This window comes from Durotheca rogersii (genome assembly GCF_024521655.1).
Source record: "Durotheca rogersii strain YMJ 92031201 chromosome Unknown GGS23scaffold_2, whole genome shotgun sequence".
Taxonomy (NCBI): domain Eukaryota; kingdom Fungi; phylum Ascomycota; class Sordariomycetes; order Xylariales; family Xylariaceae; genus Durotheca; species Durotheca rogersii.
Window position 1 is genome coordinate 581,919 of NW_026251233.1, and position 26,715 is coordinate 608,633.

General features: G+C 56.5%; 7 protein-coding genes across 7 annotated transcripts; 4 read left to right on the forward strand and 3 right to left on the reverse strand.

The window, feature by feature from the left end:
* Positions 1-846: 846 nt before the first annotated feature.
* GGS23DRAFT_602433 (uncharacterized protein) lies at positions 847-7,416 on the reverse strand (the record flags this gene model as incomplete). Its single annotated transcript, XM_051519324.1, has 2 exons — positions 847-7,223; positions 7,350-7,416. 2 exons carry the CDS (start codon positions 7,414-7,416, stop codon positions 847-849), a joined length of 6,444 nt encoding a protein of 2,147 aa, XP_051375950.1.
* Positions 7,417-7,671: 255 nt separating this feature from the next.
* On the reverse strand, positions 7,672-9,070 carry GGS23DRAFT_167358 (uncharacterized protein). The gene is made up of 3 exons (XM_051511516.1): positions 8,937-9,070; positions 7,850-8,880; positions 7,672-7,800 (listed from the first exon to the last, which is right to left on the reverse strand). The coding sequence occupies exons 1-2, from the start codon at positions 8,975-8,977 to the stop codon at positions 7,977-7,979; spliced, it is 945 nt and encodes a 314-aa protein (XP_051375951.1). The 5' UTR covers positions 8,978-9,070; the 3' UTR covers positions 7,672-7,800; positions 7,850-7,976.
* Positions 9,071-9,499: 429 nt separating this feature from the next.
* On the forward strand, positions 9,500-11,119 carry GGS23DRAFT_167409 (uncharacterized protein). Its single transcript, XM_051511517.1, has 2 exons — positions 9,500-9,861; positions 9,923-11,119. The coding sequence occupies exons 1-2, from the start codon at positions 9,653-9,655 to the stop codon at positions 10,893-10,895; spliced, it is 1,182 nt and encodes a 393-aa protein (XP_051375952.1). The 5' UTR covers positions 9,500-9,652; the 3' UTR covers positions 10,896-11,119.
* On the forward strand, positions 10,982-12,650 carry GGS23DRAFT_612350 (NAD(P)-binding protein; the record flags this gene model as incomplete). The annotated part of the gene is made up of 3 exons (XM_051520483.1): positions 10,982-11,568; positions 11,688-12,113; positions 12,355-12,650. The coding sequence occupies exons 1-3, from the start codon at positions 11,337-11,339 to the stop codon at positions 12,648-12,650; spliced, it is 954 nt and encodes a 317-aa protein (XP_051375953.1). The 5' UTR covers positions 10,982-11,336.
* A 3,180-nt stretch (positions 12,651-15,830) lies between these two features.
* On the forward strand, positions 15,831-19,087 carry GGS23DRAFT_612354 (uncharacterized protein; the record flags this gene model as incomplete). The annotated part of the gene is made up of 2 exons (XM_051520484.1): positions 15,831-16,664; positions 16,739-19,087. The coding sequence occupies 2 exons, from the start codon at positions 15,831-15,833 to the stop codon at positions 18,665-18,667; spliced, it is 2,763 nt and encodes a 920-aa protein (XP_051375954.1). The 3' UTR covers positions 18,668-19,087.
* A 2,275-nt stretch (positions 19,088-21,362) lies between these two features.
* GGS23DRAFT_167582 (terpenoid synthase) lies at positions 21,363-22,959 on the reverse strand. The gene is made up of 3 exons (XM_051511518.1): positions 22,663-22,959; positions 21,549-22,523; positions 21,363-21,487 (listed from the first exon to the last, which is right to left on the reverse strand). The coding sequence occupies exons 1-2, from the start codon at positions 22,780-22,782 to the stop codon at positions 21,600-21,602; spliced, it is 1,044 nt and encodes a 347-aa protein (XP_051375955.1). The 5' UTR covers positions 22,783-22,959; the 3' UTR covers positions 21,363-21,487; positions 21,549-21,599.
* Positions 22,960-23,944: 985 nt separating this feature from the next.
* Positions 23,945-26,675, forward strand: GGS23DRAFT_547506 (TPR-like protein). The gene is made up of 4 exons (XM_051515091.1): positions 23,945-24,431; positions 24,502-25,065; positions 25,124-25,256; positions 25,310-26,675. The coding sequence occupies exons 1-4, from the start codon at positions 24,334-24,336 to the stop codon at positions 26,531-26,533; spliced, it is 2,019 nt and encodes a 672-aa protein (XP_051375956.1). The 5' UTR covers positions 23,945-24,333; the 3' UTR covers positions 26,534-26,675.
* Positions 26,676-26,715: the final 40 nt, after the last annotated feature.

A 26,715-nucleotide genomic window follows, 5' to 3' on the forward strand; every position in this document is an offset into this window, starting at 1 on the left:
CTTTTTTTTTTGTCTTGCTTGCAGAGGGAGGGGACCGGACGGGAAGCATTGGGAATCGGCGTTCTGGTCGGGACACGGTAGATAGGAGAGTGCAGAGGAGAGGGGAGGGGAGGACAGGGGAGACGTTATCTGAGGCAGCATGCAAGAATGCACGGCGGGCCAGTAGTCCCCTCCTCTGCCGACCCCTTCCCCTCCCCCGGCGCGTGCGTCTTAAATGTCAGGCAGGCGAGCGACAGCGAGACCGAGCACTCTTTATTATATTGGTAGGGACTAGAAGTCGTACTGCTGTGGCTAGATTTCGGCGCCCGTCTCCGCGACGTTATGCACGGCCCATTCTCGCGATTGGCATCGACACGGTTTACGTCCGTAGTTGTTGAGGCGCCGAAGACGGTGGGCAAAGGACGTATTTATCTCTAGTCGGTAGGTCAATACCTTTCTATGAATTGGTCAAGCGCTGTGAGGTTATTACCTACTTAAAGCCTCTTTTTTTCTCCTGTTCACTATGCCTACGTGGCACGAGCGCGCGCGGTAGCGCTGATTACTAGGTGCTTATTTATTTACTTTCTACGCCGGGCCAATATACAAAGTGAACTCTCCACCGCAATTCAAGGTTGCCCATCACGCGACCATACGTTACGAAAGCACCATACCGCGGTGCAGCACGTCGGGGGGACGGGGCAATTCGTAAGTATATAATCTCGTCCGGCAAGGCACGAACAGAACTAAACAATACTGAAAGATTTTCCGGATTCCAACCCCTCCTATTCTGTGCCCTCTATCCGCCTCACTCGCAAATCCTAGAACGCGTAGCCGAGGGGGTGGAAGGATATCCTATAATAGCAAGCATCAGCCTTCGACGGCGACGCCCCCCGCCGCCTCCCTCTCCCTCCTCTGGCGGCCCTTCTCCTTCCAGTGCGCCATGGCCTGGCCGGCGACGAGCCACCACCACTCGCCGGCGGCCGCGCTGCGGTCGGAGGCGACGCGCTGGGCGAGGCCGAGGCCGTCGAGCCAGCCGGCCACCAGCTCGGCCTCGAAGGGCTCGACCAGGGGCTTCAGCAGCACGGCGGCGCCGGCCGGCGTCAGCGGGCCCTTGGTCGCCAGCGCCATCGCCGTCATCCCCAGGTACGCCGCCCAGCGGTCCTCGTCTAGCCGGCCGAACAGGTCGACCCAGATCGGCACCTCGCCCCGCGGCCCCCGCCGCGGCACCGCCGCGGCCCGCGCCCGCGCCAGCACCGGCATGTCCGCGTCGGCGACGTAGCTCGCCGTCGGCGCCACCTTCACCTGGAAGTGGTAGTAGCTCTTCGGGAACGTCCTCCCGTCGTAGTTGCCCGGCTCGAAGCCCAGCGGGATGTGCGGCATGTCGACCGGCTCGATGCGCACGCGCCCGTACGCTTGGAGGTTGAGCGCCGCGATGATCATCCCGTCGTTGGCCGCGTACGGCAGCAGGAACTCCTCCCCCCGGCCGAAGGCCTCGTCCAGCGACGCCTTGAACTCGACCGCCTGCGTAAGCTTCTCGAAGTGGGACTGCTTTTCGAGCTGCTTCACGAACACGCCGTGGAGTCTTAACGACTGGCCGAGGATCTTCCCCTTGCTCCTGGCCGCAATTTTCTCCGTCGTCAGCTGATCCACTACCCTTTTCAGCAGCTCGTTCGTCTCGGCTTCATCCCTGCCAGCCAGCTCGAGAAGCTTCGCACGAATCCGCTCCGGCATCTCGGCTCCCGTGATGGGCGTGCAGCAGAGAGACCGGACCCATGATCTTGCGAGGCTTATGCTCGCCTCATCAACGTGCGCGCTGGCCTCCAGAGGTTTCGAGAGAGGTTCGCCGGACACGGCTTCGACTCGGGAGTAGATCGACGCCCCACTAGAGAACCAGATCTCCCGCCAATCAGCGATTTCGTTGACGGGATTTTCGAGAGAATAGTTCTCGTCCAAGGCGCGGCGAGATCCGGGAAGGTCCACATTCTCGTGTGTCTCTAGCTTGCTCGTCCAAATGATCAGAGCCTTCCAGTCATACGAGTCGATGTCGTCGTAATTAAGAGGTGGGATATCGCCCGTCTCGTAGGCCTCGAGAAATGCCGATTGGAATTTCGACGTCAAAGCATCGATGTAGGTCTTTCGCTCCCGGCTGATCCTGGACCAGAATCTTCTTAGAGCCGAAAGAGAAAATTTGGGGAAGATTTGGAGAATCGATCCCAGATCTGCGAGCCTCTCGATACCCCCCAGGAGAGTCTTGAAGACAACATGCGCGGCTATTAGCTCGTCCTCGCTATTGAGGCCAATGTTTCCTTCGTCTGGCTTCGGTCTACTCACACGCCCTCGGTGTTGGATGGGAATTGGTCGGAGTGACCGCATCTTGTACTGAACCTCCGGTTGGGCTCTCCGAAGCCGCTGAGGCCTTGCCACGGCTTTCGCCTTCTCCGCGCTGGTCTTGGATCGCCTCTCGGGCCCCAGCCCAGCACCGTTATCTTGTCTCGGTCTACCCCGGCGGCGAGGTTGGTATAGAAAACCGGCATTTCCATCACCAGAGGGCGCGTCTTTGATCTCATTCGGCATGTTATCGGCAGTATATTGACTTTTACTCGGCCATTCGAGCGTGACAGGTACCGTGCCACCGCCCGAAACCTCAGTCCCGAGGGGGAGAAATATGTAATCGGGCGCAATTGACCCGTGCAACAGAATCTGGGAGCCTTCGGTCGATTGTTCCCATCTCTCGATCGCGTCCACTTCGCGGAGGAACTTGCCGTATGACGGGTCTACCCAGTTATTGGGGTTAAAGTGACCCCTACACGTTTTTACGATTTCCTCGGTGCTCTGTGGTAGATTCTCCCGTTGGAACCATCTGGCATCCGGCATGGCTCCGGCTAGCATGAAACTCATCGAATTCGATTCGAAGAAACTTGTCGGCTGTCGAGGCCAATAGCCCCGATGCGTACTTTGAATGATTTTTCCCTCGGTGAACTTTACGCTGAGCTCATTAGAACGGGCATTTGAAAAGTCGTCCGCATCGCCGTCTTGGTGGGTGTCAATCGGCGTGATGTCGTCTTCCTCTTCTTCAGATCCGACGTCTTCAGGCACAAAAGACGTGGATATCGACGGCTTCACGAATAGGTCCATCGGTACGGACCCCTCCGCGTTTTCAGTGGCGTTAAGCGCTATCCCTTCGTGCTCTTCGTTTTCGCCGTCTTGAGGAGAACCATCCCTGAGGCTCGTTTCGTAAAGCCTCATATGAGCCGGTCTCGACACCTTACTAGGAGCCTGGGTTTGGCGTCCAGGGCGCCGCGGCACCGAAGGCAGTGAATTCTCGCGAGTTTTCTGAAGCGACGATAAGACTACATCGACGCTAGGCCATGGGAAGGACACTTCTTCGGGGGGACTTGACCATGTCCCCCTCTCAAAGTCCTGGAGGAGGGAGGACCTCTGGTCCCAACTGTCCCGTGAGCTTCGTTTCTGGTTCCAAATGTATTGTGCGATATCCCCGGTTTGCCAGTACTCTCTTCGTTTCCGAGTCTTCTCAGCCCTCTGCGACTGGTCAGCTTCAACACGAGCTTTTTTAGTTGGCGCCGCATCTGTGTCCTCGACCTCTTCAATAAGCCGCTTCGAGTTGGGTAAATTCACGGGTACGTCGCTCATGATATGTGCTGGGTAGCGCAGAACCTCAATGTCCCCCGTCGCATTCGATTTCGGCTGTTGTTTACGGGCATCCCCCTCCTGTGAATCATCCCTGTACTTTGATGCGAGAGCATCAAACAATTCGCTCTCGACCTGGGACGGGGAAAATGCTTCCGGTATATAGGGCTCCGGAAACATCTCTCTCATCTTCTCCTTAATAATAACCACTTTGGCGTCAGTAGCCGAGTTTGGTGCACCATTTTCCTCTTGGAGATTTTTGACCAGGACGCAACAATCCTGGAGCTTACCACTGCCGTCGATGAAGAAGAAGTGATTCTGAGTTATCGTCTTTTCTTTCTCCATCCTGTTTACCACGTTCTGCAATACCTTCCAGTCAGGGGGGGGCATGTCGCTGTATTCTTTGATCCAGAAAGACACCACCGCCAAATACAGAGATCGTTTCCCGGGGAATACACCTTCATTTCCATCCAGGAGAAGTTGTATAATCCTAGAAGAACGTTCTCTGCGCGTGGCTCCAAGCGTTCTAGCAGACGGCTTGCGGCTTTTCCCAGAAATAGTCGGTAGGTCCGGTAACGCTGCATCGGTGATCGGTCCATTCTCCGATACCTTTCCTTCAGTCACCGGGTCTATTGGAGGATTTAGTGATGAGGATCCGACATTAGGTTCCCAGCAAAGCCCTCCAATCTGTCTCTGATTATTTGCTTCATGTCTGCCAACAGAATGGCCAGGAAGCGTGTTGTTTAATGTCTCCTTCCCTCGAGCAACTTCTTGTTCGTTCCTTGGCGGTCGTTTAGGTGTCCCTTGCGACGGTCCGTGTAGGGTCTGAGTTTGAGGGGGGTGGGCTGTTGTACTATAAGCGCTATGCGGTGCAACTTGAAGATTCTCTCGTCGTCGTCGATGATCAAGAATAGTATATGCTTCGATATCCTGTAAGATAAGAGAGCCTCTTATAGACCTAGGCTTGGATGGCGTCCCAGTATATTGGGTAGTTGTGCTCAAATTATTTTGGCGAATACGCTTGGAGGGGAGAAGGGGAAGACGCTGTTTGTCGTCCGGAGCACGATGGGGCGTCTTACTTGACAAATCCAACCAGCGACGGGCGGCAGGGGTAGTAAGGCCCCCGCGCTGGTTGTTGTCTGCAGATGATTTCGACGTGGAAATTCCCGGGGGCCTGCTCTCAGGGGGGGCTCTCTTAGGAAGCGGCGTGGTGGGTAGAGAGTGAGGAAGCTGAACGTGATTTGGGTTGCAAGTAGTACGAGATTTGGTGAGGTGATAATCCAAGCCGTTCGGGTTTTTCCAGCTCTTTCCGCACTTGTCACATCGGTAAGGCGCTGTACCAGCACCCCGAACCCTACCTTTTCCTACCAGCTGTTGTCCAGCCTCCGCTGCTGGTGCACTAGCAGAAGATGACGGGTCCTCTGAACCCATATTTTGAGATATGGTCTCTTCTGTAGCTGTGGCAAGGGGGGTTTCGACTTCGCGTGTCTCCCCAGCAGTAGTAGTTTGTCCAACAGGACCCCTTGCAAGGAATGACGCGTTCTTAAGCGACTCTAGCTTAAGCGTAAGAACAAGCGACTTTCTTCGACGCCCTCTCCGCCCAGGCGGATCGAGAAAGTTATTGGGCTCGCGATAGACACCTGGTGGTCTAGGAGGCGGTGGAGGGAGTGCTATTCGTTCTGGAGCATCACTTAGCGGGCGAGGGCTCGTGGTAGATGCAATTTCAGCCGTGTGTTCGTGGGGACGCCCTTCTTGGTCGTTCGTAACCTCCTTTTCCACGTTCACTTCCGTCCCCTCTATTCTAGCCACCTTTTTATCCCGTGGGCACTGGTCCCTGCTCGCGATTCCCCTAGATCCATCGCCAAAGACGCCCTTTCGTTTTCGCCCCCTTACAGTCTCAGGTTTTGGTATATGCAAGTAGCTACTTAGCTGAGCGAGTGATGATGCACTTGCGGGTGCAAACTTCGACTGTAACGGTTGTGAAAATGTTGGCCTGCTGGCCCGGGTACTAGAAGGTCGTTGTGAAGCCTCTCCATCAGTGGCTCCTACAGCAGTGGCCGCCTCCCGGGCCCTATCCCTGCTCTCGGGGATCTCGTCTTTTGCGAAGAAGTGGTAAGTCATTGTCTTCCCCACACGATATAGCTGTGATGTAACATCGAAATGTTCAAGATGGGAAGGTTGAGAATGTGACGAGATTGCTGCGATGAGAGCGACGATGTATTTTCGGTAATTGTACCCCAGTGTGCGGTGGCTAACCGCCAGATTCACGGATCCGTTTGGTCCTGCTCTCTTTATTATCTCGAATACCGTGTTCACAATAGGTTTGTAGGGAGTCCACAATGATTCCGCCGGCTCTTGATCGGGCGATTGGCTTTCTCGCCTTTTTCCCGGTGCTTGGCTCGCCTTGGCTTGGTGTTGCGGGTTAGATGCTTCTTTCCTATGCCTCTCCCGAGACGCTTGTCCTCGTTTCCCCAGCCGCGCTGATGGGAGCTTGACATAGGCCTTCGGTGTACTCCGAAAGACTCTCCATTCCTCGGCTGTCGGTTCCCGAATAAATTTGACACAATCCTTGAAGAGCCTGTTGTTGCCGGCGAATTTTGCGGCTACGAAAGCAACCGCACCGATGCTAGTGAACCACCGCGAAGTCTTTGCCAACGCTCGCATTTGAGGCACACGCTCCTCGACATCCAACTTGACTCGTATATCGCAATACCGGATTATGCCCCACGCCTTAACGACGGCATTGAATGCTTGGGCGATGGCTATGTAGTCGAGTCTCCCCCCGTTCCAGCAGTGACTGAATGGGACAGGAAGGAGATCTCTAGTCAAGGCCGCTTTCGTCAAGTTGACCTCTAACGGATTCAGCCCGTCACGGTTCTCCTTCGCGCTGTCGGCAAATTGAGCTAGCCATAGCATGCTTGATCGACATCCGCGGAGGATTATTGGCTGTTTAATTATGTACCCTTTTTTCGCCAGAGCATCGGTACGCATCGGGAGCGACCGCTTGTCTTGACCGGACAACCGAACCAGGTCGCCCTGGAGAATGCCCTTCTCCTTCACCGATGCAATGTCTACAAGTGCTCGCCACTCGTACAGCGGCACGCGCTTGAGATCCGGACCATGTCCAGCAAGCGTTTTCCATTGTCGCTCCTCGGATACACGGAGACGTGGTCTATGACTTGGAGAGGGAATTCCTGGGGCTCGTGAAGCATTCGAGCGACGCTTGGTTTTCTTGGCCGAGGTGACGCCTTCATTCTGTGATTTTCTAATTTCGCCCGTAGAGCACGAGGGGATCTCTTCTTCCGGAAGGCCCAAGATATCGTCCAAACTGAGATGATTAAATTGCCTGTCGACGCCAACTGATACATCCGGTCGCAAGACGAGCCATCGCCAGACTTTTGAGGCCACGGCAAGGTCACAGCCGCCATCATCACGTAACCCCCTAGATTTCTCATTTGAGTCAGCGATGTTTCCGTCGGCATCGCCTAACTCCCCGGGCCCTTCGCTCTGGAGCTCCGCGACAGGATTACTAGTGTCATCCCGAGGGTCTTTATAAAAGGATTTAATAGCCTCCAATAAAGTGGTGACAGAGCAACCTAGTCGGAAGAGGAAAATAGGTTAGTCGGGTTCGATGCATGAAATACCCTAGGGAGCAACCTGTCGCTACAGGAGCTGATCCTATCTCCTGGTTTTCATCACGCGATTGAGGACGGAAGGCTTACCTCGAACGCCAGAAAATGCGATCTCGGTCAACAGCGACTCAATCAGCTGATCGAGACCTCCCTCCATGTCGCGTGCGCTGGCGATCGAGCATCGGAGACGGCAAGACAAGGGAGGGAAAAGAAGGAGAAAAAAAAGGCTCGGAAATTTAGGCACTAAAAGGATCGAATCGAGGTGCTTCGGGGATCAAAGGCGGGCAATGAGCGGGAGAATGCTGCTGAATGGTTGTGAAAGTGGGGAGGAATAATATCGAGATTGAGTGGCGCGGACAAGGATAGGAAATTCCCTGAGAGGGCAAATCGATAAGAGTGCAACCCACACTTATGCCGCGTCAGCTGCCAACAGCGGGCACGTCATGAATTCACTCTTCATTCCGGTCCGCCACAGAGACTTGACAAGTACCTATGTATGTAGGTACCTAGGAGGTGCACTCGACGGCTTCCCATATTCAACCTGCGAAGGCGTCAGCGACCAGCTACGAAATTTACCGTAGGCACCTAACGTATCTTGCGCCCAGACCTGGTGGCTGTAGGTACATGACGCACTCCTCGACAGTGTCCCGAAAGACCGTATATAATTCCTAGTATCCCTAGTATTCGGGGTATAGGTATATAGGATGCGTGCCTATTTCACGACGAGCGTAAAGAGGGCCGCTTCTCGCCCATCAACTTCCGGTACGAGGCGACGACGTCGTCTCTGACGGTCTGCAGCTCTTCTCTCCGCCTCAAGCTTCCCGCTGCCTTCGGGATTCCATCGATCTCCACCGCCGCCCCCCTAACCGTCATCTTCTTGGACGGTTTAGCGGTGAATTCCGGAGGGGCTTGGACGACGTCATGCAGACCTGGCCTCGTCTCGCCGCGCTTTTTCCTCAACGCCTCCCACGGGTCTTCCTCCGTGTCTACGGCCTCTCCTAGATACCTCCCCTTCTTCCCCTTCTTCTTCTTTTTGCCAACGCCTCTCTGCAGGTCGAGTTTCCAGGTAACACCCAACTCATCCTCCTCGAGTTCCCTCTCCGCCAGGGTTTCAAGTTCGTCCTCTCGCTTCTCCTTGATTCGTCGCTCTTCCTCCCGCCATTCATCGTACAGCTTGCGCATCTTGATCTCCTTCTTCGTCCGCCATACCTTGAGGCCTAGGGGATCCTTCCCGTTTCTGACTGATTTGTTGATTAAGCCACCTATCGGAAGCTCAGCGTCTACTCGAGCGGCGAAATCCGACATCCGTTCTCCAGGCCGGATTGTAGGAGCCTGGGCTGCCGTTTTTGCGCCGGAGCGCGTGTCGGATACGGTGATCTCCTTCTTTTTTCTCTTCCCAGTTGGTTCATCGCCGTTGTCCAGTCCGGATCGTGGCTTCTTGCCCCCCGCAAGAGCCATCAATCTCTTGAACGCCCGAGGGGTGTCGTCTTTTCGCCCACCATCTCGCTTCCTTTTAAGATTCTTGGTTGGCTGATCTGAATTCTTGGCCTCGACCTTTTGCGGCTGCAACTGCGGCTTCACGGGTAGTGGCTTTGCGATTTGGGAGGGTGGTAGGTCGTATCTGACCGCAGTCCAATTAGCTCCTTGCCAGATTCTTTGGGATGTTATTGCGCCTACGTAGAGGGGTCCCTTTCCCTGCGCGTATGCTTGTGAGGCATGTTGCTTTGAGACACGGTAGGACGAAATGACCAGAGCACGGGATGCTATGTTGCACTTTTCTGGTCCTAGAAATTTTGATCTCAAGTTTGGCGATTCCTACTATGCATCTACCAGATTAGCGAGATAAGATAGGGTGCCTGATAAGCGGATATCGGAACCCGTGGTCATTGCGCCTGATCTCCGCCTTTCCCCTTTACATAAGCCGTCAAGACCGCGATGGGTCGCGCTTTAAAAGCCAGTCAATCGATCTCGGGATGAACCCACTCACTCTAACTCGAACGGTCTTCACCATTTTCCCGACCCCCTGTCTCTCATCCGAACCCCATCCCCTAATCCTTAACCTATCAACGTCATTGACCACCTCGTAGCTGTGTTGATGATTTGCTAGTTTGGATTCCTCCGTGAAGGGAATTATTCCACAACTCGTTCTGGTGTTGTTGACTCGATGCTAGCCAGCTCTACGGCATTCCGTATCGCTAGTTGATACCGGCTTCGTGCAAATTGAACAACACCACAGCTCTCCCCGTTCCGACGACACTCGCGATTGTGTTCTCGCAGTGATTAGCGGATCAAGCTAGTTTGCAACTTAGTCTGCCCATCCCACTTCTCCACGTCGATTCCGGACGCTTCTAGCCTGTATCTACTCCGTACGTCGTAGATATAGCCGGCCAAACATGGGGTTTTATTCACGATCCAGTAAAACTTTGCCTTCATTCTGGTCCCCAAACCCTGGTCACGACTACGCCCCAATCAACAAAGATGAAGGTGGCGACGATCCTACAGCAGCAATAGAACCTGCCAGCCGTACGGTGTCTCATACGCTACGAGAGCGACGCCGGTACAATCTTCTTAGGCTTTCTAGTGGCTTGGGCTGGTCCATATTGTAGGTGTTGCCGCCCAGACGTGTGGCCACTAGGAATTGCATGGCTGACACCAGTGCTCAGATTCGTATCCATCCTCACAAACATCTTTACCTTTGTCGGTCTGACACGAGCGTCGCCGGAAGACGACCCGGACGCGATTTTCAGCAATTGGGGGAAACCAGGCACAGGAACAGAAGATTTGGCCTGGTACCCCACAGATTTTCTCCGAGATGTCGTGCCGATACGGTGTCACTCACATAATGACTACTGGCGCAAGGTGCCTCTCTTTTCGGCCCTCCACGTCGGTTGCATCAGCGTCGAAGCGGATGTCTGGCTTTTCGACAAGAAGCCCGAACTCTTCGTTGGGCACGATACGGCCTCCCTAACTCCGAATCGCACCTTCGAGTCGCTTTACGTGAACCCTCTCGTCGAGCTATTGAACGGGAGCAATCCTCAGACAGAATTTTACAACGATACGCGCCGAGGCGTCTTCGATTACGACCCGGAGCAAACAGTCGTCCTCCTAGTCGACTTGAAAACCGACGGGGCTAAGACGTGGCCGCGTGTCCTTAGTCAATTAGAGCCTCTCAGATCTAGGGGTTGGTTGACCTATTTCGAAGATGGGGTTGTCCATCCAGGCCAAGTGACGGTTGTGGGCACGGGGAATACCCCGTTTGATCTCGTAGTGCAAAATTCGACATACCGAGACGCCTTCTTCGATGCACCACTCGGAGACATGTGGGAAGACCCTAGCAGTGCGAACCCGCCGTCCATCAGAGATGGCCCCGCACACGACGACAAAAACTCCTTCTACGCAAGCACGAGTCTGTTTGAAGCTGTCGGGATTGTTTGGGGTAGTTTTAGCGAGAGACAACTCGGCATAATCCGAGGTCAGATCAAGGGCGCTCACCGAAGAGGACTCAAAGCACGATACTGGGACACGCCAAGTTGGCCAATCAGTGTTAGGAATGAGGTATGGCGTACCTTAATAAAGGAGGGCGCGGACATCCTGAACGTGGACGACCTCAAAGCGGCGGCCGAGACGGAGTGGTGACGATTCAATTTCATCCCTTGATACCGTACAAGGTCGGTACATGTGGGCTCTTGTCTGACATTTTAATCCTACCGCCGTCTAGCGATCCCATCGCGGGTTCGATATCGGTATAATGATTATTGCAATATCCACTTCTCTAGACTACTACCTATATAGTATACTACCCGTTATACTAGGCATGTATGGGGGTCGGGCCATCTAGGGATTTCATACCTACACAAAGGGACCCCGCTCGCTTCTGGTCCGTTCCCACGTAATACGGGACAACCCCGCCCCCACCATTTATGACATAGGTAATGTGCTCTCCCTTCACGACAGACAGCACCTTGCCCAGCAGCATATGTGTAAGAAGCCCCTACTGCGAGTAAGCTACCTACGTAAGGTGGTGCTTTTCCACTACTACTTCATCCAGTCCGTTGGTCATAAACGCCAGGATAGAACATGTCCGCGAAAACCGTGTTGGTGACTGGGGCTACCGGTCTCCTCGGCAGGCAGGTCGTGAGAGCCTTCGAGAGAGCCGACTGGAATGTCAAGGGGACGGGCCACTCTCGCGCAGACGGGACGACGATACTCAAGGTTGATCTCGAAAACGAGCCAGAAGTCGTTGCCGCGCTGAACAAGACGAAGTATGTTTGCGCCAACCTCGTGGATCCCCAACTCCCGCTCGGGTTCCGTGAGTTGCGAGGCTGACCATCCCATCCGCCGCCAAGGCCACAGGTCGTGGTCCATTGTCAGTAATCTTCAGCGCATTTTCGGCCGCGAAGCCAGGAGACCTGCTGACACTCCGGCCAGGCGCCGCAAACCGATTCCCGGACAAATGTGACCTGGATCCCGAAGGGTGCCGTGCACTGAACGTCGAGGCTACCCGAAGATTGGCCTCGCTGTGTTCCGCTCGCGACATCTTCCTGATATACATATCCACCGACTACGTCTTCCCGGGCAAGCCCGGCGACGCTCCCTACGAGGCGGACGCGAAGCCGCAACCTACGAACCTGTACGGGCAGACGAAGCTGGATGGAGAGCAAGTCGTCTTGGAAGAATACCAGCGTGCTGGGAAGCAAGGCCTGGGTGTGGTCCTGCGCGTCCCGGTGCTATATGGTGACGCCGAGATGCCGACTGAGAGCGCAGTGAACGTGCTTATGGAGTCTGTCTGGAAGGTGCAGGAACCAGGTACCAAGATTAGCATGGATCACTGGGCCCTCCGATATCCTACCAATGGTATGTTTTCAATTACTCTGCTTCACGGGCGGGCCCCTACGGCAGTTCATCGTTATGGTCAAGAAGCTAACGTATTGTCAGTACGTTGTGTTTTCGTTCTTTTCCCTCATTGGGCCACGATGTGAAATATTAACCTGTAGTAGACCGAAGATGTAGGACGAGTGTGCTGTGGTAAGGTTCTCCTCATATCACGACTTAAAACTGTGCTGGAATTTTGGCGTTACTTACCTATACCTTGCAGATGTTTCTGCTAAATACCTAGGTTCTGATGATCGGTCCAAGTTACCGTCCATTCTACAATTCAGCTCGGAGGATAAGTTCACGAAGTACGAGATCTGCCAGCGGTTCGCAGAGATCATGGGCCTGTCGATCGCGGCCATAGAGCCCAAGACCGAGGGCAACGACCCAGGCGCTTCGGTTCAGAGACCGTACGACTGCCACCTTAGCACGAAAGCCCTAAAAGATCTCGGCATCGATGTATCGACCCAGGACTTCACCGGGTGGTGGCGGTGGAATGTCAGGGCCTTCCGAAAATGAGGGCCCCGGGGCACGGGTCTCGTGGCTACGCGCAGGGCCGGTTATACCTACGGCGTAATTAGCTTTCCCACGGGCCTAGTAGGTATAACTCACGCCCAGCTTTAATCGAACCTGAAAGCGCAGGGGACTCACTCAAACCCGCCGGATGTAACGAGGGGGCCGTCGGAATTTCGAGAATGGGGTGCAGACAATAAATACGGATGGAACTCAGCTACGCAACAAGAGCCCGAGAAGCGAGCTGCGAGCAATACGCGGGCGGAGAGGGGTGGGTACTGCGTGCACAGGCAAAGTAGAGAGTTGGCTGTTATCATGCTAATCAAGCTCAGGTCGAAGATGGCTCGCTCTCCAACATTGCTATGCGTCCCCTTTGGCCTACTCTATTTTCCTCTACTCACGAAATTTGTCCGCCATAGGTATTTGCTTCTAGAGAGGCATGTAGGACCTTAGTTGTGTGCACATACTACCTGACGTCCATAGCATACTACACGCTCACGTAGCTGCACCCTTGTTTTCGTGCACACAGACTTCACGGAGCTTAGATACGACGTCGAGCTCAGAACCCTGCATCTTAGCAGGACACGATATTTTCTTTTCGTCGGGCCCAATACGGGGTACGACGCCATATTTCGCTTATCTGCTTTGCGTTCTCGCGGGCGAAGGTACGCAGGTATTGTGTACATATATAAGTAGGCATACTCATATGCACACCATCTGCGGACTAATATGTGTAAATGATTGTTCGCGACGAGGACAAACTGGTCCCGAATTCAGCACAGGCCAAACCAAGTCAAGCAACAGGCGAAAGGACCGCCTGGGTGTCTCGACAATAGCCTTGTTGTGTCTCTCTGCTAAATTATGTCGGGCTGGACGGTTCTCCAATCGGGTTTAGTAGGTAGGTAGGCAGATAAGGGAGGTATGAAATGTATCCAGGAGGGAGGATGGCGGTTCAGTAGGGGTGGTCACGCTTCCGTCTCGGGATCCATGTCGGTCGGGTTCGCTTTGCTCGCCCCGCAGACCCTTTTACCCCCCCCCCCTTTCCCCGAGGTCTGTCTCATATACCCATCTCCTGACCGGCGCTGTGCTGCTGGCGTCACATGGGAGATTCGGCCTGCCTGTCGCGTGTCAGATGCTGTACTCTTGCTTGCCCCAGGCACCTCAACCTCAAAACCGCTGGAAGGGTCGGCGATGACGTGTGGAAGAATGGGGGGAGGCCAGGGAGATAAAGCGGGCCATGAGCGCCGGAGGTTGGATGGGACGATCTACGCGTGTTATGATACACATATCTATATACATATCTGTGAGGAGGAAATTTGCGGCCTCTGATAGGGTACCAGATAATCCGTGTCGGAGTGGCAATCCGCTGAGGATCGGCACGGGCCAAATTGGCCACGGCAAGTTTGGGAAGGAATGTGACGGAAGTTGGGAAGCTCTTGCCGCTATGCTGGGTTCTTAGGGAGAGGTACCTCCTACAGTCACCTGTATTCACCTGTATCGTATGTACCTGCCTATGTACCTAAGGTACCTACAGGTGCCCACTGTGATGTCAGGTACACTATGCCGCATGCGCAATACGTCAATGCGTGGCAAGGCTCCAATCTTACGTACCTGGGTCTACTTCAGAGGTGCCTACCAGATGTCAGATGTACCCAAGGTAAGTACTAAAGCCCCAATGAGTGCGCCTAACGCGATGCTACTAATAGGCTCTACATATACCTACTAATAGGCTGTACTGACGGGTGGGCTCGACTTCGGCGCCGGCAGCCGTTGAGTTCATTACGCGTTCCATCCATCCAATCCTCCTCCATCCAAACATTCGGAGCTACGTGCCTCTCCATGCCTCCATTCGTCATGCCCGTCATGTCATGCCCGTCACGCCCCGTCCCGCTCATCATCCTGCTAAATCCGCCACAGCGTAGTTGTATCCGCCGTGTCCGCAGCCATGGCTGCCATCACTATACCTACCGTTACCGCGCCCGACACCACCAGCGAAATTGCCCTGGTCTGACCGGGAAATGAGCCGACCCGGGTTTGGCTGGGTGCCGGGCGGTCAACCACTCGATATGGGTCGGTGACCTCTACCTTTGTTTCCTCCGCCCTCCTGCTCTTCGTGCCAGGCGCATCGCCCAGACATTTAGACAATTCACTTAACCCTCGCGATTCCGCTTTGGGTCGGCCTCGCACTCCACATCGCTCAGGAGGGAATATGGGGAGGACCCGGTATATGTCGATCCCCATGCGTCTGGTGTCCCCCATTGGCCTCTCAGCTGGTTCCTTGTACTCCTGTTTAATATGTGTGCATGTGTGTACATATGCGCCTGATCCTCTCGGCAATCTACCAAATTCGACCCGGCCCTCTTTTTCTTTATTGACCACTGGATCCTGCGCATAACAGGATTTACCTTGCCGCTGACAACCCCCCGTCCATCCCATCAACGGGTAGTAATCGTGACGGTGGTAATCGTGATGGTGATGGCGATGGTGATGATGATTGTGGTAGTGATACCGGACGGCACGACGAAGGGCATGGTTATTTAATTTAATATTATTTCAATCTTTTTTTCTTCAGGTGTCATTTTCCCTCCCACAGCGACTCGGCGGCGGAAGACGACACCGTCACGTTCGTACCCGAATTCTCCTAGCGACACTGGCGTTCAGGACCAAAATCTAGCGCCGACCCGTGCTATTACTACGCATAACCGGCCGGTTCCTAAAGTACTGTGGTCGTTGCTTTACCGCCTTTGTCGCAAAGTCGTTCTGACTGACCCGCGGGCCTACGAGGGGACTAGCTGTCATCTCCATTCGTGAGCGCCGACTTGCCGTTGCGCTCGATCTGAGGTCGCGGTCGAGATCCGATATCAATTATTGTCCATATCGATCCGTGGCTATCGCGGGAGCCGCTGGTGTTGTTGTTCATGCGCCCCTTGCAGACCCTGTCGAACATCATCATTATCTGTCCTGCAGACCAGTGGCACGGCCCAACCCTGCTCGTGCCCTGTGTTTCTTGAAGTGGTTTAGTGACACAGACCACCCCTGGCGACGTCGACAGGGCCCGAGACGGTCATCGTGCCGGCCACCCCGTTGCTGCCAAACTTCCTCTCGCGTACCACTTTTCCCTTCCAGCGCAAAGACAGCTCGAGACCACAGAGCCCGAGAGAGGACAGCCTTCCCACGCCCGCAAACATGGAGAATGGAGCGGCGTCGCAGCGCGGTCATCGCCAGAGCGGCGAGCACCAGAACCAGCAGCTAAGCGCTGCACCAGGGAATGCTACTTCTATCGCTCGATCCATGTCTCGCTACCGGAGGCGGGCGCATAGCGTTACTGTCAACGACAATGCAACCCCAAAAATTAATCCCGATCCACTATCCCCATGGGAACCTCCGAGAGTCCCCCCTGTGCCAGCTGTACCACGCCAGTCGAGAGCAGCCAGCTTATCACAAAAGCAGAATGGCGCCCCGGCCAAATCCTTACTCGACTCTCCTCCGCAGCATCAGCTGCGCCATACTGACACGGTGCGCCTACACACATTGCGACGAACCATGACGGATCACCAGAGTCGTCCCGGCACCGCGAAAACCGGGAAAAACGAGGAGAGCCCATGGCGGAAACTGGCGAGTCGGGACGGGCGACAGAAGAGACTAGATGGCGAGGGAGACGACGAGGCTGCCAGGCGCGAAGCCGCCCGCCTGGAAGCCGAAAGCTACCGACTACTAGCTGAGCAGAAGAGGAAGGATTTGGAAAGGCTCGAGCTCGAGCTGGTCAACAGCAAAAAAGCCGCAATCCAGTCGCCGGTGCACAAACCGAGGAGTCCCGTGGTCGAAAAGTTTGTTCTTCTAACCAAGGGCCGGAAGAATAAAGACGGGATGTCCCCTAAGCTACCCCCCGGACTCTCACCCACGGTTACAGTCGAGAACATCGAGTCGGCAAAAAAGCGCCCGATCGGTATAGAGTCCGGTGGTAGAGGTGCAGTGCCTCAAACGGATGCGCCGATATCTGCGATCAACGCAGGAGACCGGGTGAGTACGAGGCGGCTCCATGCTCTGGTAAGGATGGGATGGGATGGTGACAGCGTGCTAACTTGATCTTTCAGAATGTCGCGGTCCGCTTCCGGCAACATACACTCAACCTAGAGGTCACACCCGACACGACATCGGACGACCTGATAATCCTAGCCTCGGCGGAGATGTCTCATAACGGCATTAGCCCGGAACACTACGTTATCGTGGAAACTTATGCCGCGTTAGGCCTGGAACGCCGCCTACGACGTTACGAACGCATCCGAGACGTTATGAATTCGTGGGACCGGGACACGCAGAATCAGTTGACTATAACGACGTCTAATTCCGAGGAGGAGAAGTGGGAGCTCGATATTAGCTCGGTCCCGGGTAAGAATGAGCCGCCTCAGGGTTTTCAACTGAGCATGTATCACTCAAATCGCCCCGGGAAGTGGAACAAGAGATGGATCACCCTCCTCGAAAACGGGCAGATACTTTCCGCGAAAAAGCCGAATGGGAGCTCAATTGATAAAGATAGGGTGAGCTTGTGCCGCATGTCAGACTACGACGTCTACACACCTACGGAATCCCAATTGCGGAGACATATCAAGCCTCCGAAGCGATATTGCTTCGCGGTAAAGAGCCAGCAGAAGACTACGGTATTTATGAACACGGACAATTACGTCCAGTACTTCTCGACTGACGATCCCGGGATCGCGGCTCAATTTAGGGGAGCAGTGCAGGGGTGGCGCGGCTGGTACCTTGTAGATCGCCGACCGGAAGCGCTGAAAGCTTTGAAGGTCTCGACCCGTGATCATGCGGACGACAACCCGCCTCAGATCACGTCTCCAACTAGCCACGCACCAAAGAAGTCGACGAATGTCGCTTCGATGAACGGTCACCATCTCCAGGTGTCGGTCGACGAGACACCATATGCACTAGGCCAGTTCGAGCCGCTTCTCGACATGAGGCGCTTCGATAAGCGTCTATCTCAGTTCGGCCAGGACTTCTTGCCATCGGTACCGGACGTGTCGACGATGCCGAAGCAATTTCCAGCGCACCTGGTTTCCGATGCGAATAACGGCTACAGCAGCCAGAGGCTAATAGATACCGTCAAGTCGACTAGCAACGACGGCTTCACTGGAAGCGGCCTATTAGGTCAAGGATACCGAGACCGCAAGCAATCTATAACGGAAGGGGATAGATCTCTAGGCAGAGGAGGGAGAAGTTCTAAGGATGCCGGGTTCACCGACGGACCCTCGCTCTTGAACGGAATGCCCGAGCCGGAAACGCCAGCCTACAAACCCGAGTCCCCCTCGTGGTTCCCATCGGCTCTCGAGCATTCTGCAAGACAACGCACTTTCGATACGTCGTCCTTATCGGGGAGGCCGAGCACCTCGGCCGGCGTGATGCACACAAACCACACGCGGAGACCGTCATTCTCCTCGTCTTCCCGACCTCCGCTACCCTCTCTCGGCCGCAGGCCGTCGGCGCACGAGCGCTCGTACCCCCCCTCGTCGCCGTCGGCCGGGCTCTCGCACCAGAACCGCCGCGAGCGGCCGCGGCCCCTGGTCAATCTGGAGTCCACCTTCCAGGAGGCGCCGCAATGGTCGAAGGAGAAATTCGGCCACGGCGTGAGGGCGCCCGAGGGCACCCACCACCTCGTCGACCTCATCAGCGAATCCACTCCCGTCAAGCCTGCCCGCGTCGACCCGGAGCTCCCGCCGCGGAGCGCGCTGCGCCGCGTCCCGAACTCGGCGCCCCTGCCGAGCCTCTCCAGGACGCGGAGCAAAACCGCCGGGGCCCCGCCCCCCGCTAGGCTGTCGGAGGACACGCCCCCCGTCCCGACCCTGCCCGCGGGGCGTCTCTCCGGCGACGTATGGAAGTCGTCGCACCCCCCGCAGCCGCGCGGCAGGGACCGAGAAAGAGAAACGGATAGAGAAGGGAGGGGGCGGGAGCACAGAGAGAGAGAGGGCAGCTACAATTCGGTGCCCGGCAGGGTGGGCACGCTCCGGGTGGTATAACAACACCGATATCCGACTGTCTTATCATCAACGGCCGACCGACCTATTATTCCTTTCACGTCGCAGCAAGACGCACCACAGGGTTACCAAGTACGTTTTTTTTGTAATCACACCAAGCCAATTTTTCTCGACGAAAAACGGCACGGGCGGCGGAGTCCCGGGGAGGGGGAGGGGGCCAGGGGCCAGGGGCCAGCATAGCGGGAGATTCGAGTATTTAACGTTAACCGGCATGTTTTCTTGTTTTATGTACCTGTACCTGTAGTTTCGGATGAGGGAAGTGAGTCGAGTAAGCTAGGAAATATCCACGTTGGTATCGATTTGCATGGTTTCGCCCCGCGACCGAGACGCGGGGAAGGGGAAGGGGGGAGGATCGATCTCGTCGAAGGCCATCGGCACGTGGTGGAAAACTCTTGAAACCGCCGGCGTGGCGATGCGTGGTATCTGCCGCTATGTAGCAATGACAATGATCTGCGAGGCCGCCGAGCTCGTCCCAGACAGTCCTGTCCTCTCGCTCCTCCCTATGGCACGTACAACCATCTCCCACCCTCTAGCCGACCAGCGCCCGCCTACCACGTGCTCCCAGACCTCTCTCTGTCTTGCTCCTCGCGTATGCGAAACCCAGGTATGTGGGCGGGCTGCGAGTACCTAGAAGGAGGGGGCCGTCGGTCGAGTCTGCGAACTCGCGCGGCTACGGCTACGGCCGGGCGGCCCGAAGTAGGGAGGGGACTGGGTTCGTACCTAGGGGCTCGCCGCGGCGAACACCGCCCTCTCTCTCTCTCTCTCTCGCTCCGGAGCGGGACGAGTGCCAGCACAGGCTTCCGCGTCTGCTGCCCTTCCCCGCCCCGTCCCCCTCGCTCGTCGGGAGCCCTGCTGCTGCTGCTCCGAGGCCGGGTAGGACCTACATGTCTATACCGCGCACGGTGCGACAGCGCGCGCGCCTACTGTACGCGTGTACCCACGTAGATACGTAGGGAGCGTCTGAGCGCTAGGGACCGGCGTCGAAACGTCGCCGACGCGTGTAGCAGGCGGCTGGGCTGCCGGCCCGGGGAGCGAGGGACCTAGGGGGTCGAAGACGGGGAGGGGAAAGAGGGGGGGAAGCGAGGGAGGTGGGTACGCAGGGTGTCTCAGGCGCCACGTGTCTGCCAGCGTGCTTGCTTACTCGGGGGGGGGGGTATCTACTTGCTCTTCGAAGCGGGGGAGGGAGCTGAAGAAGACAAAAGCAAAAAAGGGAGGGAGGGCGGAGACGATCGCGGCCAATCGAGGTAGAGACCTCTCCGACTGTCCGCATATCTACTACGCCAAGGGGCCGGGGCGAGCGTTGCGTTGGGCGGCTGCGGTGCTGTGGGCTTGGGCCTCACTGGGCCTGGCTCCGGATGACGGCCGGGCAGCGGGTGCCTGGCACTGTCTCTCCCCTTACGCACCGCCTGTTCTTGTTGTTGTCGCCTCGTTCTAGGTGGCCTGTTTTACCCCCCCTGACTGTCTGCCTGTCTGCGCTCCTCACGCCTTCACCTATACGCGTTACCGTAGCACGGCAGCGGCCGCTGCGGTACTCGGTGAGGTACGGTAGGTAGGTAGGTTAGGTACCCCGTGAGACGGCTTCCATGAGCACCTACCTCCTCCTGAGACAGGCCGTCGTTATCCCGATGCCCTACCCAGGTACCTCTTCACCCCCCTGGACCGCTGCTTACTCGGCCGAGCTGCTGCTGCCGCCGTGGCGATATATACATAAGTAAGTACAGTTCCCATTGGCCAGGTCAGAAATGAAAAAGGAGGGACGAGGAGGAGGAGGCGTACGGGATGGCACCGATAAGCGCGTACGCGTGACCGGCTGCCCATCTATCGTACATAAGCAGGTACGGGCGGCACATGCATGGAGGAGGCTCTTGGGCGATCGTCGGGATGCTGGGACGGCCGATTGGTCCGCATGCACGGGCGATGCGGGGGCAAGGATCTGTAGGTAAGAGATGAGATGTTAGGTGGGACTGCGGACCGCGTGCTTGGGATCGCCGATGAGGTGGTAGCAGTGTTCGCGCGAGGCGTGCCTACTAGAGGAGCGGGTTGGAGTATGTATGGCCATGCATTGAAGGAGACACGGCTTAGGTAATGTGGCCGTCGGGTATAAATCGTCCTGTCTCGTCACCGTCATGGGGATGGCCCGAGTCTTATGGTTTTCCCATCCCTCTACCCCATCATCTCCGCCCCCAACACGACGACACTGCCGACTAGTGCACCCGCGCTTCCACCTCGACCACTCGCCATGGTGAGACCTTGATCTCACCTACTCAGTCGGGGGAAACCTTCTACCAGGCTGGATACGGCGTCTGTCGCCTCTGGACTCGGGGTCCCATCCGTGGGGGAGTGTCCCACCAGGTCTGGTGCGGCAGGATCCCAAACCGGGACCCGCGGGCGTGGGAATGTTCCTTACTGCTCTTCGGTCCGGAGCGGCGGTTGGTTGCGACGCATCTTTCTCCGGCTCGGCTCCGAGTTCGGGTCTGGGATGGCCGCTGCCACCTTACCATTTGGCTTTAGGACTCGGAGCTTCCCAGGCATCGTCCGGACGTGCCTGGTGACCTTCTCCAGAGCCGCATCCCGGGCCGAAGACGGACGCGACTTGGGCCCCGACGTTACATCTACACCTCCCTACTCCCTCCTATCTGCTCGGGCAGCGATCTAGCGTACACCTCTGTCCCAAGAAGCCTACTTTTCTATTCTGGGATCGGTACGGTTGACTCCTGTCTCTCTGAAATCACAGGGCCTATTGCAATTACGTGACTCCAAATTGACGGTTTGGCTGTACTTCTACTGCGTGCTGAGCTTTAGCTGTAAAATCGAGGGAAAATCATGAGGCATCCGACATGTGCCTGCTGGCGCACTAGCTTACTTGTCTGCCTGCCCGCTTCCGCCTTTCTGACCCCACATTCTTCCGTCCTCTTTACTTGCTTCTCTTGTAGATCTTCTGCAGGAAAGCCTCGAAGATGCTCTTTTTCAGCCCCGCGCTCTCGTCTATTTGGGAGATCAGTTGTCGGATCTCGCCGACGGTCTTCTCCTCGTAGTCCTGGTAGAGTTTCTCGAGCTTCAACTCGTCGTAGAGCTTCTTGACCTCGGCCTCGTGAGCCGCGTCCTTCCTGCCGTAGTGGTCCTCGAGCACCTTGCGCTGCGCCGGCGTGGCCAGCCGCAGAGCCTGGTTGACGAGCCACGAGCACTTGTTGTCCTGGATATCGGTACCGACCTTGCCGATGTGCTCGGGCAGGCCGAAGTTGTCCAGGTAGTCGTCCTGGATCTGGAAGTACTCGCCCATCGGGATGAGGATCTCCCGCGCCGACTTCAAGTTCTCCGGCGTCGCGATGTTGAGCAGGTGCAGGGCGAGGGCGACGGGGAGGTAGAAGCTGTAGTACGCGGTCTTGTAGATGACGATGAAGCTATACTTTTCCAGGCTGAAGCTGTTGAGGTTGACCCTGTCCTCGGGCGCGGTGAGGAGGTCGCACAGCTGGCCGAGTTCCGTCTGCATCGTGATGTCGTGGAACAGCTCGACCATGTCGATGTAGGCGGGGTGGCTCCGGAAGTGCTTCTTCAGCAGCACGTAAATGGAAGACTCGAGCATGAAGGAGTCGTTGATGGCAACCAAGCCCACGCCCTCCTGGCGGTACCAGCACGGCTTCCCGCGGCGGGTGATGCTGCTGTCCATCATGTCGTCGGAGACGAGGAAGAAGGCCTGGAGCAGCTCGATCAGCCAGCCTAGCGTGGCAGCCTGGAAGTACTCCTCCTCGGACAAGGCCTTGCCGAGGAGGAGAGAGACGGAGTCGGGGACGGACATGCCGCGATTGCATTTTCCACCGAGCGTGTTAGTCTCCAGCGACTAGATCCCGGTTAGCAGACAGCGTCGGGGAAACGCACGCGAAGCCAGCGTCAACAGCGGACACGAGAGAGGGGGGAGGGGAGAAGGATTCCGGCGGGCCTGGACCTCGGGGCCCTCCAGGAAGGGAACAATGGTATACCTTCTTGAACCAGTCCAGCTGCTCCTGGGGAAGGTTGTACTCCTTCACCCAGGCTATGAGGTCCCCCTCGAGCCGGGGAAAGACGGACTCGAACTCGGCGAGGGTCGTCGGCTTGGCCATCCTGTCGCGTCCAATGTTTTTGCGCGGGTGGGAGAGGTGAAGATAGAGGTAGAGGTAGGAGGTAGAGGTAGAGAGCGATGGAGGACAAGAAGGGTGGTGGTTGGCGTTGAGGGACTCTGTCCTCTTTGATGGGGTAGACAGGCTGCTGGGAATGGTGCGTGGAGGCGGGAAATAGCGCGACGGGGTGGTGCCCACCTTGCCATGCCCAGACGCCGATATTTGACGGACAGGCCTAGGAGCTCTCCGGCCGAGGACTTGCTACCGCCTGCTAGAGGAGGTATGTAGGTACCGCGATGCACTGCTATAGGTACTTGCCTACGGGTACCTAAGCTAGTACCGTGCCGTGCTAGGGAGATGAACAGTACCACCCGCCTCCTGCAACCTCCCCGTCGTGCTTCTCGCCATGCATGCATGTATCCCTCTGATGTCTTACGTAGTACACCCCGATGTCTGACCCCTTTTCGCGTGAGATACAATTTCCCGGTCCTGTTTCTCTGTTCTGTTTCTCTCTCGTCGCCTCTTCTCCCCTTGGCCTGTTCCACCCGGGTCTGCCGACAGGACAGCGCAGGCAAGGGGGAGAGCGAGGGGGGCTGCCGACACAGCTATGCCTTAACTACATGTCACCCGGTTGAAGAACGAGACCCTAAAGAAACTGTCTCGTTTTCCCTTAGGATTTGCCCGTGGCATGCTCGTGTAGCAACGGATATATGCATAGTGGTGTGCATCCCGACAACCCGTTGTGGAGAGGGGGCTTCGGCTCTTTTTTTTTTCTTTTCTTTTTTTTTCGTTTTTAGACTTGTGCCCTGTTTCCCGGTTGAGGGAAGCGGTGTAACGGAAATTAAGGAATCTGACAAGACTTCGGCGTCTATAGAATGAATGTGTACCGCACGTGCGGTGTGTACCTTACCTATTAGTAGTATTGGTGGTTGTGGTGGTGTACATGTGGGAGGGAGGCCCTCACAGAGGGTACCGAGGGTACCTAGAGGTCGGTACAAACCCTACCTACCTAGGTAGGTAGGTACCTACCTGGTAGGTAGCCTAGGCCGGGAACAGGAACCGATTCCTCCTGTTCTTATCGCTATCGGGGGCCGCGGTGCTTGTCTGGAAGTTGTACCGACCCGTGCCTCGACTATCGATAAGGTCAGGTCAATATTGACGTCCGAGGGGCAAGCCGGAGAAACACCGTGCTGTTGATAGCGAGAAGGGACGGTCGTCCTTAGGACCGTGTAATTGCATTTTTCCCGCCGTCTTCTTGTTCTTCTTCTTCTTCTTCTTCTTCGTCTGCGTCTGCTTCTGTTTCTGTTTCTGCTTCTGGCTTCTGTATCTCTACATACCTACATACAGGCAGGGAGGCATCTCCTGGTTGTGTGGCTGTAGGTATCCCTCCGTCGCAGCAGCCCGAGACTAGCACCACCCATACACGTCGATAGTGGTCGCGCCGTACTGCACGTTGCGCATCCCACCCACGCTTTCAAGAGCATCCGACAGTGGCTACATAGCAAGCAGCCGCCTCAGATCGCATCCGATGCCTATATAGCAGCACGTAGCGCCATGTCTCTAAATGACAGGGAGAAATCCCAGCTTCGAGGCGCCTTACAGGAAGCTGTCATCAAATGCTCCGAGAGGTGCCTCTATCAATCCTCAAAATGGTATCGCCCCCCCCTCCCCCCCCCCTCGGTGCCGGTTCTGCGACGGGTGCTTACCCGGCGTGTCCTCTAGGGCAGCTGAGCTCCTCAACGCCATTCCCGAACCCGAACCATCGCTCGATGACTCGCAGCTGTCGGACGCGTCTGCCGGATATGCCTCGACCATCATCGCCCCCAATACCGATCCCGAAGAGGCAGCGCTCGAGATGAGAGAGATCAACAAGTACCTGCTGGCCAAGTCCTTCTTCGATTGCCGAGAATACGACCGCTGCGCTGCCGTCTTCCTCCCCGACTCTACCTTGGCTGGCGTCGTAACCCTGAGGGAGCCCAGCAACACCACCCCCAAGGGCAAAGGAAAGGCGAGAGCTTCGGTCGGCGACGTGAAAGCTTCGGATAGCGCCCAAGCCCTGCCGCAGCTGAGCCAACGAAGCCTGTTCCTAGCTCTGTACGCCAAATATCTGTCGGGGGAGAAGCGTAAGGATGAGGATGCCGAGATGATCATGGGCCCGATGGACATCGGCACGTGCGTCAACAAGCAGCTGCTGACGGTCAGCCGCGTCCTGGAGGCCTGGTTCGAGCAGCGGAGGACTGAGGACGGCGAGGAGGCTGAGGGCAGCCAGGGATGGCTCGAGTATCTGTAAGGGGGTGCTGCCGCTTCTGTCTGCGGCCGCTGCGATGCTGACGTTCCGCGATAGTTACGGCATCGTTCTCTCCAGAGAAAAGAACGAGGAGCTGGCCTTGTACTGGCTCGTCCGCAGCGTCCATCTATTCCCCATGAATTGGGGCTGCTGGTTGGAAATGACTTCGCTCATTTCCCGGGTCGAGGACGTACGTTGGCCTACGCAACGCCCCCATTCGCCATGGCTGCTGACCGCATCTAGCTAAATCGAATCATGCCTCGTCTGCCGCAGAACATCGTCTCCTTCATGTTCCACATACACACCTCGCTCGAGTTGTACCAACACGACGCCAACCTCGCCAACTCGCTCGACCAGCTACTCAACATTTTCCCTACCTCGTCCTTCTTGCTCACGTGTGACGCGTTGCTGTCCTATCATGCGAAGGACCTGGTAGCCGCCGAGCAGCACTTCAGCCGCATCCTCTCGCTGCACCCCCACCGCCTCGATTCCCTGGACCATTACTCTAACATACTCTACGTCATGAACTCGCGGCCAAAGCTTGCCTTCTTAGCCCACCTGTGTAGCAGCGTCGACAAGTTCCGGCCCGAGTCGTGCGTGGTGATCGGGAACTACTACTCACTGCTATCCCTGCACGAGAAGGCGGTGCAATACTTTAGGCGGGCCCTGATGTTGGACCGGTCCTGCTTATCCGCATGGACGCTGATGGGACACGAGTACGTCGAACTCAAGAACACGCACGCCGCCATCGAATCCTATCGCCGGGCCGTAGATGTGAACCGGAGGGACTACCGCGCATGGTACGGGTTAGGTCAGACGTATGAGGTGTTGGAGATGCACGCGTATGCACTGTGGTATTACAAAAAAGCCGCCGGCCTCCGGCCGTGGGATGGGAAGATGTGGATGGCGGTCGGTTCGTGCCTCGAACGTATGAACCGGAACCAGGACGGGATCAAGGCCCTCAAGAGGGCTTTGCTCGCCGAGAGCTATTACGATACGGGCAGCAGCTTCGGGATATCGGGCAGCATCCAAGGCACGCATATGGACCCGGAGATCCTGCTACAGATCGCGACCATGTACGATAACATAGGCGAGGAAGAGGATGCCAAGGCCTACATGGAGATGTGCGTGGCCCAGGAAGACGGCGGGGCGGGCGAAAGCCAGGGCGAAAGCATCGCCATCCACAACGACTCGGGAGAGGGGTCGGACGACGGCGACGGCGACGGCGGAGGACGCGCGGCGACCAACGACGGCACGGGGGTCACCGCGGCGACTAGTAAGGCGCGGATGTGGCTCGCGCGCTACGCGATGCGCACCGAAGACTACGCCACGGCGAACCGCTTGGCCGGCGAGCTGTGCCAGGACGGCGTCGAGGTAGAGGAGGCCAAGGCTCTCATACGAGAGGTTAGGTCGCGGATGGAAGCTAGCGGGATGAACGATCCTCCCACAGGACGCGATGCCGTATGAATAGCAATACGACGGGGAATTTACGAGGTCTCGTAATAGTAGAGCTCGTGGTGCTTAATACGTCTCGAACGTCGAGGATATAACTAACGGCTTATGATCATCTGGAAAAAAGTATAATGGGGGAGGAGAGAGACGAAGCATGAGGGGGGGGGGGGGGGGGTAAGGGGTCCCCGCCGTCTCCC

What these genes read in the sequence shown, in the direction of transcription:
- GGS23DRAFT_167582 (XM_051511518.1), bottom strand. Translation starts at nt 22,782, where the DNA reads ATGGCCAAGCCGACGACCCTCGCCGAGTTCGAGTCCGTCTTTCCCCGG. An exon ending in AGCTGGACTGGTTCAAGAAG is followed by an intron (nt 22,524 to 22,662) that starts GTATACCATTGT and finishes ACCGGGATCTAG; the next exon opens with TCGCTGGAGACTAACACGCT.
- GGS23DRAFT_167358 (XM_051511516.1), bottom strand. Translation starts at nt 8,977, where the DNA reads ATGCCTCACAAGCATACGCGCAGGGAAAGGGACCCCTCTAC. An exon ending in AGGGAAAGGGACCCCTCTAC is followed by an intron (nt 8,881 to 8,936) that starts GTAGGCGCAATA and finishes GACTGCGGTCAG; the next exon opens with ATACGACCTACCACCCTCCC.
- GGS23DRAFT_167409 (XM_051511517.1), top strand. Translation starts at nt 9,653, where the DNA reads ATGGGGTTTTATTCACGATCCAGTAAAACTTTGCCTTCATTCTGGTCC. An exon ending in GGCTTGGGCTGGTCCATATT is followed by an intron (nt 9,862 to 9,922) that starts GTAGGTGTTGCC and finishes ACCAGTGCTCAG; the next exon opens with ATTCGTATCCATCCTCACAA.
- GGS23DRAFT_547506 (XM_051515091.1), top strand. Translation starts at nt 24,334, where the DNA reads ATGTCTCTAAATGACAGGGAGAAATCCCAGCTTCGAGGCGCCTTACAG. An exon ending in CTCTATCAATCCTCAAAATG is followed by an intron (nt 24,432 to 24,501) that starts GTATCGCCCCCC and finishes CGTGTCCTCTAG; the next exon opens with GGCAGCTGAGCTCCTCAACG. An exon ending in TCATTTCCCGGGTCGAGGAC is followed by an intron (nt 25,257 to 25,309) that starts GTACGTTGGCCT and finishes GACCGCATCTAG; the next exon opens with CTAAATCGAATCATGCCTCG.